Source organism: Petromyzon marinus, chromosome 6 (assembly GCF_048934315.1).
Source record: "Petromyzon marinus isolate PM22_M1 ecotype Great Lakes invasive population chromosome 6, UKy_Petmar_22M1.pri1.0, whole genome shotgun sequence".
Classification (NCBI taxonomy): domain Eukaryota; kingdom Metazoa; phylum Chordata; class Hyperoartia; order Petromyzontiformes; family Petromyzontidae; genus Petromyzon; species Petromyzon marinus.
The window spans coordinates 7,045,403-7,060,135 of NC_133672.1; the positions used below are offsets into that span (position 1 = coordinate 7,045,403).

Sequence of the window (14,733 nt, forward strand, 5' to 3'; positions counted from 1 at the left end):
TGGCTACCCTCGTTACTTTGCTTCCATACTTGTTGCTCGATTTGCCACTACACCTGCAAATGAAACAGCTTATAGACACTTCTACACTCCATCATTGTATCCTTTTAAACTCTATCTTTGTCCCATTACTTCACCAGCACTCCTTCCAAACTTCATTCTGTTCTTAAAAATAACACCATCTGTTAGCTGCTGCTATTCGTCCAAGGTTCACCACTCTTCATCCTTTCACAGAAAATACTTGTGCAAACTATTAATTCTACTTTTCTTATTTCTGAGTGGTATTGAGCTTCATCCTGGCCCAAATGTAAAGAACTCGTATAATTCTGTAGATTTTTCTGGCAGAAAAGGTGTTGGTGTTCTACATGTCAACATCAGAGGGCTTGTGATTAAATTAAGTCAACTAAAACTAGAAGTGGCAAATCTTGACCCGGACATTTTTTGCCTAACAAAAACATTTCTCACTCCTGCCGTCAATGACTTGCAGATTACGATAGACAACTACAACCTTTTTCGGCTTGACCGAGGATTTGAAGGAGGTGGAATTGCCATCTATGTCTAACACTATTGCATGTTCACCAGCTCACTCTTTGTTTAAAAAAATTAGCTTTGAAGGTTTGGCTCTCAGAATAAATCTCCCAAATAATCAACAGATATTGGTAGTGTGCTGCTATAGACCGCCTAGTGGGAAGGATGTTGGGGCTGCATCTGCACTGAGAGAGCTTTTTGGGGGCCTCCCTAAAGGTGAAATAGTTTTAGTGGGTGATCTAAATTGGAATTGACTAAACCCGCCGGCCGTGGCCACAAATTTTGCAGATGAATTTAACCTGTTTCAATTAATAAATGTTCCCACAAGACCCAACCTAAAAAATCCGGGACAGTCATCTCTGCTTGACGTCCTATTGACAAATGCCCCTCACAATTTCGCACTGACTGGTGTTCTGGGTAATAACCTTAGTGATCACTCCTTCATTTTTGGGGTGAGATCATCAGCCAGACCCAAAGCCCCCCATAAATTGGTTGAGAAGCACTCTATGAGACATTTCAGCACTCAGGCATTTGCTAATGATGTGCTTCACTCAGATATTGACAAGGTCTGTGATATCCCCAACCTTACTACGGCTTGGGAGACCTTCAGGTACACGTTTCTCCAAATTCTTAACAAACATGCTCCGTTGGTTAGATTTAAAACTAAAGGCAACCGCCCACCATGGTTTGATCCTTTGATTACAAAGCTCATGAACACCGCACTCACCCCAACAGTCCGTGAAAGCGACGAGGGGGATCTTTGTCTACGAATTCGCGTGCGCACCGCCCGGCATTGCGTCAGTCTCTCTCTTCACTTTGGTTCGTCCCCCCACCCCCGCTTCTCCCCGGCTTGTACAATGTCTCTTTTATATCTCCATTCATTAACTCTCCCAGGTATATCCCCTTCCAGCGTTACCTTCTGTGGAATGCACGTACTTTGACAGCATTCCACCTCCATCCCCCCACCCACCCCCCTTGGCCTCGTTTCCACTCACCCTTGCCCATCGCTTGTTAATTAGGAAACGTTTGCAACATTCTTCCACTGCTGTTTAGCGTTTCCCGTCTCTATCTGGCGCTAGCCCCCCGGGGTACTCCAGCGGTGAATATGTTATGTCTCCCGTGCCTTTCGACGATCTCGATACGGCAACTTTACTTGACCACTGCACGAGCGGATTAGACATTTGAGCAAAAGCAGGCAAATGGCGACCACGTTACAGAAGACGTTGAAAACAGCGTACAAACGTAAATCAATGTTACATTAAATGAAATGCATTTCATTCAACGAAAATAGACTCACGCTCTCACCCTGGATGGGGAAAAGGCATTTGACAGGGTTGAATGGGCCTCTGTTTCCGGGTGATGGACAAATTCGGCTTTCCCCCTTCGTTCATCGACATGTGCGGACTCCTGTACGCTAATCCTATGGCCTCGTGTGGTTGCAAATGGCTTAACATCTTGCAACGTTGCCTTAAGCAGAGGTACAAGGCAGGGGTTGCCCTCTTTCACCTCGGCTGTTTACCCTGGCCACGGTCCCATTTGCTGAGAGCATTAGGAGAAGTCAGCAGATCTCAGGAGTAAGATGTGGCGCTACAGAAAACAAAGCAACCCTTCATGCCAACGATGTCCCCAAATCGCGTTCACAAACCATGAGGTCTCAATTCACCGCTATTTTGGCCTAAGTGAGGGAGTATGGGGGAACTTCTGGATATCAATAAAATGTTTAACACGTAGGCTTTCGCGACCAATATCATCCATAAGAGGTTTTTTTTTAATTTCGGTTAGATCACATAAATATAATTGTGTCCTTAAACCTGCCACCACCCAACACAGCCGACTAGTAAAGGTTGTCACGTTAACAGAACATGCCAATTAGTTACTAGTACAGCACACCAGTGTGTGTAGGAGAGCCAATCCCCCCACCCCCCTCTCATAGGGCTCTTGTCCATTGAGCTTTTGTTCCCCCTCTATTCTGCGATCGGCGTTTTGTACCGGGCTCGCATTGAGTTGTAATTAAAACAATAAAAACACACACACGAAGCTACGCAGCTTAGTTATATCACAGTTGCGTGCAACAAAACTACGTTAACCGTTGAAAGACTTAATTACGCAGTTATTTTTAGTTGTGTAATTAGAATGATGAGTTTTTCATGCTTATTAGTGACAATAAATAATCAGATGACACACTTCCGTCACATATCTGTTTCTCCGCATAAAGAATAGATTTCTTTAAACAGCCCATCTGCCACACGGTCTCCTGGGAGTGCCTATCATATGTTTTCATTATAATTTATGTTTATTATGATCTGAGTTCGAGATGATATGGAATTTTGTGTTCCTCGATTTTTTTCGTCACGAAATCTGGGGCATCCCCGAGCTACTTGGGGGCCATAAGCTTTCGTTCGATCCACTTCTGCTCAGCGGCTCCTGAGCTGCGTCGTCCGCGTCTCTCCCGCAGGCTGCCAGCACGAGACGCGGTCGTCACTCTGGGTGCTCGTGCTCGTGGGGAACGCGCTCAGAGGCATCGGGGAGTCGCCCATCACTCCCCTGGGCATCTCCTTCCTGGACGACCATGCGCGCGCCGACAACTCCGCCTTCTACCTGGGTGCGTGCGGTCGGTCGGTGGAGAGGCCGGGCAATACGAGGCCGTCCTTCGGGGCTTGCCATGGGACATCAGTCATGTTTAGTGGTAATGATTGAAAGGGTAAAAGTGCAGTCCCGTGATTGCTTTTTTGAAGCTGTTGCTGGTGGAAGAGCCTAATCTCGAGGGAAGTCAACGAGAGAAGAGGGTATTTGGCCTACTCTTCCAGATGTTATCGGAAGAAGTGGGAGTGAGTACCCACACTTTACCACATCACATGTGATCTGCCAGTCGACTGACTGGTATACCCATTTATACTGCTGGGTGGAAAGAGGTGGAGGGTGGGTGGAGGGGATTTAAGAAACCTGCCCCATTGTTTCAGCTGCCCTGCCTTGCGATCGAATCGAACTGATAACCTCTGGATTGCAAGTCCAGTGTGGCAACCATAACACCACAGCAGCTTTGCCTTTTTGTAATATATAACACAGGAGGCACCTGTTGAGTTAATGATGCTTGTCTGTATGTGACCACTTGTATTTTGCCTTGCAGGTGAACCAAACGGTATTTTTGCGTGACGAAAGGCCATAGACATCTGATACAGCATGGGGATATTGAGCAGATCATGCAGAACTTTCTCTATGAATACAGAGGTCGCGGTCTCAGACTGTGCTTCTAGCTTTGTTCACTGTGACTAAGTGTGTGGCTACGAGCCATCGCGTGTCCACTATGTACATGTCAATGAACACCCTGGACACTCGCAAATGAAATGTTCCACCTTAACATATTTTCCTGGTGACTTATAAGCAAAGGAATCATTAACACTATTTAAAAATGTGCCAGCTCAATCTTGGACCATTCCCTATAAATGCGGAAGCTAGTGCTTAATTTGTCACTCGATAATGTCTTTGTGCGATGCATGTACACGCGCGTGTGTGTGTGTGTCTGCAGGATGCATCATGACAGTTGGTCTCATCGGCCCAGCTGTTGGCTATCTGATTGGTTCCTTCTGCGCGAGACTGTTTGTTGATCTGGGATTCATTAACATGGGTAAGGTTGGCCCAGATCGCTGGCTCAGAGTGGCGTCGCAGACATGGCTCCAGAGCAGGGGGTCTTGCAACCAAACTAATAAGAAGAGACATTTTTGTTAGAATTCGGTAAAAAAAAAAACCTCAATATTTCAAGAGCCCAAATGCGTGTTGCAAATGCGAGCCGGTGGTCCTTGATAAATGACGTCACGAAGCAGTCCTTAAAGAGCCGCAGGTTCTCAACTGGGGGTATGTGGACCCCTTGGGGTACGGGGCAATGTCCCAGGGGGTACGCGAGGTGATTTATACATGTGTCGAAATTATCTCGTACATAAAAGTCATTTGTGAATAATCATGTACGAATCTGCCAACATTTCATAATTGCAATAACATATTCTTGGATCTTTCGGTAAAGCCACGTAAATAGATCAAATAACAATAAAAAATAATATCACGTTTCGAGTGCAACAGAAGCAATCGTCATCAGGTGAGAAATATCGCGGGAGAGCTGCTGAGGATACATATATGGTGGGAGCGCTGCTAAGGCAGGGAGTTATAAAGGTTTGGGATGGGTGTAGCCCAAGGGTCAGTGGGAGGGGCTCGAGATGAAATTTGCATGTAAATGTAAGATCGGGTAAATTTTGACAAACGAAGCTGTGGGGGTGGCCATTGCATTGTGAAAGATTTTCATGTTAATGTAAGAAATTTGCTTGTAAATGTAAGCTCAGAGAGAGCTCGGCAAGAGCATCGCCACATGGAGGTGGAAAAGGATGGCAGGCCGCCATTTCCTAGCACAGCTGACGGTGGCAGTGTTAGTGAATGTAACTCAGAGAGTTGAAAATAACTGCTAACATAGGGAGGGAACATCACAGCCAGTTATGACCTAAACTGGTTAATAACGTCCTTCCAACGATTGCTCAGTTTTGGCAAGTTACCAGCAAGGGGGTAATAGTAGCCAAAAAATGGTTAAGAACCACTGCTCGAGAGACCAGAGCAGCGGTGGGGAACTTCCAGACTATGACTTCGCTTCACCTGGCCACGTGAGGCCTCCCACTTGCAAATGGTGGCCCACAAATAATATTGATCCGTCACTGCACAATTAAACAACGTTTCGCGGTGATACTGCGTTGGCAATGGTGCATAAGCACAAATCACAAATGTTCAACACAATGCAGTCGGTCAATAACACCGTGGCTCTGAAAGGAAATAAATAACCATTACGTCCCTTTTGCGCAAACGCCCTTCTTCGTAGCACATAGAGCTCCCTCTAGCGGAGGCAGTGGTGGCAAAAAGCAATTGAAGGCAGCAACCTTTACAGTTTACATTAACCTAAGTGATGAACCCTCACATGCCTAAATATAATTATATCTTGGAACATTGCTGGGATCTCTTGCTTTGAGATGAGAAGATGGATACAGGCATGTGTCAACAATGACTGGTCATTCTGCCCGTGCTTGCAGTGTGAAAGTGTGGTGAGCGGAACCTGAAGTAAAGAGGCCATGATAGCCTCATTTGCAAGAGTGACCTGGCTCACTGAGATGGCAAAAGCCATAACATGAAAACTAAACTCAAAATAGAACAAAAAGATGAATCAATATTCAATTAAACCTATTTCTAGTAGCGAGGAGGAGACATCTTTACAGAGTTCAGATCGCATCCAAAGCGATTCACTCTTTTTGTGTCATCATACAAACTATTTAAATTAGAAACAATTTTTTTTTACCAGGTAAGGCCCACTGGGCTATATAGCTATTTTTTAGCAACCTGGCCAGAAATGATAGCTCAACCAAGTGGTTTATCATGTGGAAAATTACAGCAGCCAAATACTCTAATCGCATATTGATTCTTAATGTGGAGAGAACAACCGGACGACCCGGAGAAAAATCCACGCGATCACGGGGAGAACACGCAACTCCAAATACACAGGCGTCAGGGTCGGGATCGAACACCAAGACCTCCTGTATACCAGGCGAGGTAGCTAACACGTCATAGCATCGCCCCTTTGCTGGCAGACTCATTCTCAGGCCTGTGTTGTGTACGCCATGTGCCGTGCGGGGACGGTTGCCACTGGTGGTCTCCTTGGCTAGAAAGCGTCAGGGCATTTAAATATTTTATGATGTAAAGTGCTTTGAGATGACGGGACGTACAAACAAACTCCCCATACACATTTCCCTCCATTTACGGAAGGGATACATTCTTCAAAAGAAACACGGCTTTTCCCATTAATTTAATCCTAAAAAGTAGGGTTGTGTTTCAGACATATCAACTCTATTCCTTATCTAAAAATATACACGAATATCACTTTTCAAAACACAATAATTCTAATAAAGAACTTGAATATTAAAACGATTGAATGGTATTTTTTTTAAACAAACATAATTTAACTTTTCAGGGAACTCACCAAAAAATATTCATGTTGGAATGGCTGGAAAGTTGATGTGGAGGCGTTACCGTTGCCCTGCAGGGCGCTGGCACAGATGGATGGCGCAGCTTCTTGGGTGCTTCTTGTTTGATCTTATGGGGCGTGCCGTGTGAAATTTTGTTCACGCAGAAATTGATTTAATTCTTCGAAAAGTGTCCATAATTTGTCAATTGCGTGAACGCGAAATTTCGTAAACCGAACATTCGCAAATCGAGGGATACCTGTACTTGCAAACCCTCATCACCTGTGTATCTCAAAACATTTACGTGCACTGCAAACGCAGCGCACCCTAACACCTCTTTCCCCTTCCCACCGTTGCCTGGACCCCCCTGGCCCTCCGCACCGCCGTGCCCGGTTGCCGCCGCAGAGGAGGTGACCATCAATCCGCAGGACTCCCGCTGGGTGGGGGCCTGGTGGCTGGGCTTCCTGATCGCCGGGGGTATCACGCTGCTCACCGCGCTCCCGCTCTGGTTCTTCCCGGCCTCTGTGCCCCACGAGAATGAGGAGGTGGTGGCGGTGGCGACGAAGGCGGGAGACGGGCGCGGAGACCTGGACGCTGTGAGCGCGGGCACAAAAGCTCACGAAGCAGCCGGCAAGGAGGAGGGCGCACATTCTGCCAAAAGCCAGCACGAGCCCGGCGCCAAGGAAGAGGCCGTCAACGCTCAGAAGGTCCTGCTACAGCGCGAGCTGGGGCAGAAACCACTCGCCACTCCAGTCACTATGGCGTCGCTGGCTAAAGGTGTGTGTGCCCCTACTTACTGGAGGGAGTGGTAGCGTAGTGGATAGCGAAGCTGCCACCCCAAGTTCGATTCCCACCAAACAGCTGGGAATCGAACATGGGACGGAGTGGTGGTTATCTGAACCGGCACTGAGCCTCTCGCTGGTCAATTCAGCCACAAATAAGTAACTGCTATGGTGTGCCTCGCCGAGTTCCTGGCTTCATAGGTGTTCGTTAACAGCGCTTGTAGATTACACGGGGTCTTTGTTTATGCCCTTACATGCATGGTTTACCCAGCAGCGTGTGGACACTCAGTAGCGAAGTGGTTCACGCACTCGGTTAGCACTAGGGACCTCCCCTAGGCAGATTTAGTCTCAAATGAGTGTCTGCTGTGGAACGTAAACATCAGCACTGTGGAGACAACAATCATGGCCAGCGGTGCAAAATTCTGGACAGACCTCTCAATCTGTCCCTTCTGTATGGGATAGAAAGTTGCTCCCTCACCTGCATGTTTTCTCCGGGTGCTGCGGTTTCCTCCCACGTGGACAACATCCATCAATTGTCCAAAAACATCTTAATATCTCGAGAACTGCAGACCTTGGGAAATTGTTGCAGCTGGCTCCCCACCTGGCTGTATTCCCGGTTGTTTATGGTTCCTCCTCGCGCCTCTCCTCAAATGATTCTCTCGTTGAGTGAGCAAATACTGCACGGCGATATGACAAGTCGACCGTGTGTGCGCGTCACGTGTCTGTGTGCGTGTTGCGGGGAGCGGTGGCGTAGCGGTTAGCGCTACGCTGCGCTATGAACCCCGGCGACCCGGGTTCGATTCCCACTCGCGGCCAACACCGGTGACGATTATCTGAACTGGTCCTGGACCTCCCCTAGATCGACTCGGCCTCAAAATGCGTGTAAACATCGCCACTTGGGAGACAAAGGCGGCCGGGCGTGGTGCTGATTACCCGCCCTCTCTTGTGACGTTCCGGCCTTCATAGGTGTTCACTAACAGCACTCGCCCCAACAGTATGTTAAAGGTTATATAACAGGGGAATCTTTGTGTCTGTACGTCACCCCTCCCTGCAGAGTTCATGCCGTCGCTGCGCGCGCTGCTCTCGAACCCCGTGTTCGTTTGCCTGCTCGTCAACTACATCTTCCTCATGAATTGGGTCGCGGGCTCTTCCACCTTCTCGCCCAAGTACATCCAAGAGCAGTTCGGACAGACGGCCTCCAAAAGCAACCTCGTCATCGGTTCGCACGCCACGCGCTCCCATTCCAAGTGACCTCCTGCTGCTCAAATGAGCTTCAGTGCTCATCTCCGGTTTGCGGCCATGAGCTGGCGGCGGAAATTTCACCTTCCTAATGCCATCGGAACAACCACCGTTGACTTCCCCGCAAAGTGGTACTCGTTTTATCGGAGCCCAGCGGTGGGCGGAGGGAACCCCCAGCCGGGAGCTAAGCTCGCAACGTTCTCATCGCGAGCCGCTTGCTCTACCGACGACTCACCCGGACGGTTAACGTACCCCTTTCCAAAGAAGCTCTTTGTTTTATAATCACAGTTACATCACAGTTCTCCTCGCAGTACCGGGCGTTCAATATGTACAATATATGTTGGTCTACATCGGCAAAGATGCCTGCGCCAGAGCTGCATGTGTTCCACGGCATTAAGACTCCCTTCGTTTTAAAGTGGTAGTAGTGGAAATTTGACTCCCACAGACTCACACCTGGATCTAAACTGAGGCTTCGATGCCATCTCTCACGTTCTGCAATTTGCGTAAATCCACGGCACGCACGCCCCTCGCCCAGCCTCACTCGCCCGTCTCCCACCGCCACAGGCGCGGCGAACCTCCCCATGGTGGCTCTGGGCATCTTCCTGGGCGGTGTGATCTGCAAGCGAATGAATCCCTCGCTGCTGGGCCTCGCGACGCTCGCTCTGTGCCACCGCCTGCCCGCGCTGCTGTTCATGATCATCTACTTCTTCATCGGGTGCAACGGAGCTCCCGTCGCCGGCATCAGCGTCCCGTACCAAGGGTGAGCGCACTATGGCCAAGCGGTCAGGAGTAACGACGATCGTTGGTACGTTTGATCGTCGCGCCATCCTTATAGGGCAAGGCTATCGTGAAGGAATGGCGCTCTTTGTGTCGCGGATATGTAGAGTCATGGCCAACGGAGGCTGATGCGGCTACGTGGTTTACCCCACCCCCCCCCCCCAATTGGGTAACTTGTGGTGCAATTTTTTAAAATGAAACTTTGAGCAAAGTTGTCTGTCCACGCGTTGGGCAGGATGGCCGGCTCGTTGGGCGGGTCGCTGCTGGCTCCGTGCAACGCGCACTGCGCGTGCCCCTCGGGCGCGTGGGACCCGGTGTGCGGCGCGGACGGCGTCACCTACGCGTCGCCCTGCCTCGCCGGGTGCTCCGTCATGCGGGGCAGCGGCAGGGACACGGTCAGAGCCGCCATCCCCCCCCCCGCTACCCTCGCCGCAAGGCACTCAACCGGAGCAAAGGATTTGTGTGCGGGTGTTTGCTTACTCGCTTCCAAAATAGCGTCATGGATGTCAACGTCGTGAGGCGCCTTGTCCTTTTGTTGTTTCACGTTTGGAAGTTCAAGTTTGTTTCGTTTAACGAGGTGAGGACTCAAGAGGCCAGGATGAGTCTCATTTGGAAGAGTAACTCGCCCTGGTTCAACAAAATGACAAAAGCAGTAACATAACGACAAAGTAGTATAATGATGAAGCAAAAACAATGACGTTACAGAAGGAATAAAAAAAAGCGCGCCAACATAAAAAAACAAAACGTTAAATACATTTCCCGTAACGAAAGCTAGCTCGGACAAATTACTTAAAAAAAAACAATTAGTCGTAAAATACGTTACCCTCGGTTACATTCCTCGTTAATGACCCTGTGCTCATCTTCACAGCTGTTTCACCAATGCATATGCATTGGGAACTCCTCCTCCTCCTTCTTCTCCTCCGGCACGGCGACGTGGAACAGTACGGCCGCGCTGGGCCAGTGTCCTCATGGAGACGACTGCAACAAAAAATTCCTCTACTTCCTCGCAACGGCTCTCACGTCATCCTTGTTCAGCGCGCTCAGCTTCACTCCGGGTTATATGCTCTTCATCAGGTGTGCCGCGTTTCCACCCGCTTGCTCGGCACGAGGCCCGCTCACGCGGGCAGCACCTCCTTCACCATGAACTGCAGTGGGTTTCGCCACCGACCTCTGCTCGAGAACACAATTTTTTTTTTTAAACCTATAAACTATTTTTTTTCTTAAACCAGGTAAGGGCCACTGAGCTTTATAGATAGTTTTTTTTTTCAGCACTGACCTGGCCACAAACGATTGCTCAACAACGTGGCAAATCGCATCGACATTTATAGCAGCCAAATGATCTTAAAACGCTCGTTGATTCTAAATGTGGAGGGAAAAACCGGAGGACCTGGGGGGGGGGGGGGAAATCCACGCGACCACGGGGAGAACATGCAAACTCCAAATTTATAGGCGTCGGGATCGAACCCACGACCTCCTGTGTACGAGGCGAGGTAGTTAACATCTCTTGCCACCATGGCACCCTGGCACAGTCAACACCGCCAACACCGGCACAGAGGGTGGGCGGGAAGGAGGGCAAACGGGACATTTGGCCCTGGGCATCACACAAAGGGGGACCTCACAAACTGGTCTAATATTTCTTTTTTCGTCACTAACGTATAATGGGGCCTAGCGGTGGCATTCTGCCCCAGGCCTCCAGCACCGGGCCTTCAGGAAACCCTACGGGCGGCGCTTAGCACAAGTAGCCAAACAGGCATCATCAGCAAACCCTTCACTGCAGTGTTGCGACCAGCATTGGATTTCACGGTTGCACTGTGCAGCTCTTGGATGCGTTTTGCTCGGTGTCGTTTGGCTCGGTGTCCGACGTTTCACCTCCACGTGCTGGGAGAATTTTAGGTAACGTTGGACCTCGTGCCAAACAATGCGCGGTACAAAAACACACACACACACCAGAGAAATCTAGCGGCACCATGACTCTGCCCTGTGCACTTGCGTGTGGGCGCAGGAGCATCCGCCCAGACCTGAAGTCATTTGCGCTGGGAATTCAGTCTCTGCTCACGCGAACCCTTGGTAAGGTGGACACAGCCACAGAGTATACTTGCGTACTTACACCGACCGGGAAACCCACCGCTCCTCCCCTTACTGTCACATCTCACAGTTCCACGTGCTCAGTTCACTTGGCCCATTTTCCCCATTCAATCTCTCGGCGCAATGTTTTTGGACCTGCCACCGAGAGCCGTAGCCAGGCATTGCGGTTGCTGTGGCGAAGCACCATCCTCGCGCCTTCCAACCACTCACCCCTTTGTCTCCAACCCCCCCCCCCGTCCCGCTGCTGTAGCACGGGCACCACCCTCGTGAAAGCCTCGCCGCCACCCCTTGATTTGTTTCCCAACAATTCAGTGGCACATTCGGCCGGCGTCCCCTTTGGGGAAGTTCTGGCAAACGTCAGCAATGGAGCGGCGAACGCGCCACCGCTGGGCCGTGCCGGTGCCCCGCAGCACGAGTCAGTGACCGCGTCTCTCCTGCAGGCGGCATCCCCGCTCCCATCTACTTCGGAGCAGCCATTGACTCCACGTGCTTGAAGTCGACTGGCTCGGCCTGCAGCGGCAGGGGCTCGTGCCGCATCTACGACTCCAACGCCTTTGGGTTTGTCCCACAAACTCTGTCCACTAGGATTGCCACCTCCGACTTACAAAAGTAACTGGCGCGTACGAATATCTCGCAATAGCGGAAGAAGGGAGAACACGTAAATGCATTGTTTTTCGCAATACATTATTACGCAATTTGCAAACACCAGGATTTTGTTTACGTCCCAGGAAGACTAACAGGTATTCCTTGCTCTTTGGTTCTATTCGGTAAAGTCACGTATGTAAAGTCACGTATGTGACTTTACCGTATAGAACCAAAGAGTATGGATCCTTGCAGTCACGAAAGCTTCAAATCTAGGTATTCCTTGATGGCTACTTCAACAAGAGGACAATCTTGGAAAATTCGGCACAGGTGACAGTCCTACTGTACCACCAGTGTTAACTTCCCAACAAAGTGGAACTGATTTTATTCACCCCAAAGGGATAATTGGCTGAGTCGACCCCCCCAACCAGGATTTGAATTCGCAACCTTCTGAATGCGAGCCAGCCGTTCACCTAGCCGGTTTGGATAGGCGACCGCTTGGAGACACCATGTGGTAGGCGTGGCCTGTGACGTGACCAGGAGAGGACAGGAGAACATTGTGTTGGTAAATATTATCGTTCGCTAAGATATGAGTGTTATCCCCTTGTTATGCACGGGCTTTCACCCGATACTTGTTTCCTTCCGCGTGCCAAACGCTCATCGATGGAAGGAATTTATGGTGGGTGGTTGACACTGGGGTGGAGTGGCAGCCGAAAGACAAGATGTACCCGAGAGGATGACCACCACAGAGATGGAGAAAATCAGCTCATCTACAGAAGTGAGATGGTTTGTTGAATCACAGGACTGCAGGGGTGTCGACAGCATGGGGTGGCCTTCATCTCGCAGCGGATGGACTGTGGATTAGGATGACATCAAATAAGTATTTGTATCTGCTGTTTGATGCGTATTAATAAAATATTCACCCTGCAGTTAACCGTATTTAAGTAAACACATCTGTAATGAAGTTGATTCGCGTGGTAGTAACACAGGGCTGCATCCCAATGGCCCCATCCCACCCGTGCAGGCGAATTTACATTTCCCTCTTGGTGGCACTCTACCTGGCGGCGGTCGTCGCACTGGCCAACGTCTACCGGCTCATCCGGCGCCAGGCGAGGCAGGAGAAGGGAGCGCGGGCGGAGGAGGAGGAGTGCGCGGGGACCCAGGGGCGGGCCCCCGGCTTCAGCGCCGTCCCCACCGTCAGCGCGACGAGCGAGCAGCAGTCGCTCAAGCCACTGTCGGTGGTGGACGTGGACTGCGGGCCGCGTACCCACCTGCCCTCCACGCAGGACAGAGAGACGATCTTCTGATCCTCGCACACTGCCACAGGCACTTCCTACTTCGTCCGCGCGCACGCTGCTTGGTGCAGACGTTCGCTGTTCGAGCCGCAGTGGCTGGCCCTGGATAAAACAGCGGGTGCATAAACCAAGCGTCCTACGCGCTGTCTGCTTTGAATTTGACGTTAAAGATCCCGTGCAGTTATTAGAAAAGCGTCATGGTCCAAATGTTATTTTTTAAATACTCACAAATCACCAATTTTGGTAAAGCTACTGTACCCCTTACGAAGAGCCTTCCACTATAGTTATATCCAAATGTATCCATGGCCAGCAATCGAACTTAGGTTGTAAGGTTTATGACTCAGTGCTACCACTCCCCCATTTTTGGAAATGAATATCAAAATACCCATGGAAAATAATGTTCCATCTGGTCATTACTTAATGTGTTTCAGGAAATGGGAAATCTGGAGTGAAAAATTACGAATCTTTTTTGAAAATTCCAAATCAGAATGGGATTATTTGTATGCATGTACATTTATTTTAATATAACCAGAGGGCATTATTTGACGTTTCTTTTCCCGGTTTTTCATGGTGTAAACAGAACCACTTTCATTACGAATGGAGAAAAAAGCTCACGGTATTTGTAAATTTTCAACCGTGATGATCGAACCGTCTACAAAATTCAAACGCATTATCACCGTGACACCTCGTAAAATGTTTCCAAATACAATTTAAACAAGTTTAGTGTTCTGTGCGATGTGAGAAAAGGGCACTGCTTGAAACGTTAGTGTGAGGAACGTTTTTTTAATGCAGGAGGCAGTGTTTGTGACCGCTGTGTGGGTGTTTTCAGACTGTCCTTAAGTGGCCCGAGGGTCATATCTATCTCAAAACAAACTCAAAGCACACGTGTGTATATCGGGCTTAACGTAATTTCATATCAGTGCATCAAATATCATCTGAAAGTGGAGAACTTCAGTTGCTTTGAACCACGTGGGAATTTGTATTCTCTGAACGTGTAATAAGAGAAGTGTGTGGATGGTGGATGATGCGATCCATGTTTTTTTTCCCCCTTAAATTGTTAATATCCCACGAATTCCCTCACAGACACAAGACCAGCAATGCAACCTTCGAAGTGGCCTGTTTCGACTTCACACGCCACTTCCTCGTGTTCCGATGCGCAAGCTGACACAGTGTGACAGAACAACATCCTGGGCCGAACTCTTTCGCGTGGTACAGTCGGCCTGCAGGCTCAGTCTTGCCTGCAGAACTTGAGCGTTAAACAGCGATGCAATTGGGTATATTTTTAACGGTATGCCAATATTTTAGTCAAATTAATATGAATTGTTGCAATATACGATGTAAATCATGCGTATTGTTCAAATATATATGTAAATTAAGAATGTGTGATGCATTAACACGAATTAAATCAATGTTGCTGTGAATTATGGCTTATTGTTTCCATTACTAAATCACGCTTGCAAG

At 49.1% G+C, this 14,733-nt stretch overlaps 1 protein-coding gene across 8 annotated transcripts in view; it reads left to right on the forward strand.

The window, feature by feature from the left end:
• LOC116939613 (solute carrier organic anion transporter family member 1C1-like) overlaps positions 1-14,693 on the forward strand; it is a 33,019-nt gene extending 18,326 nt beyond the window's left edge. For all 8 annotated transcript variants that reach the window (XM_032948230.2, XM_032948227.2, XM_032948229.2 and 5 more), the window contains exons 6-15: positions 2,981-3,127; positions 4,052-4,150; positions 6,918-7,289; positions 8,349-8,513; positions 9,098-9,293; positions 9,546-9,705; positions 10,179-10,384; positions 11,313-11,377; positions 11,836-11,953; positions 13,002-14,693. In XM_032948230.2, coding sequence (XP_032804121.1) covers positions 2,981-3,127; positions 4,052-4,150; positions 6,918-7,289; positions 8,349-8,513; positions 9,098-9,293; positions 9,546-9,705; positions 10,179-10,384; positions 11,313-11,377; positions 11,836-11,953; positions 13,002-13,284 — 1,811 coding nt within the window. In that variant the 3' untranslated portion in view covers positions 13,285-14,693. The remainder of the gene's footprint in view (positions 1-2,980; positions 3,128-4,051; positions 4,151-6,917; positions 7,290-8,348; positions 8,514-9,097; positions 9,294-9,545; positions 9,706-10,178; positions 10,385-11,312; positions 11,378-11,835; positions 11,954-13,001) is intronic.
• The last annotated feature ends 40 nt before the right edge of the window (positions 14,694-14,733 follow it).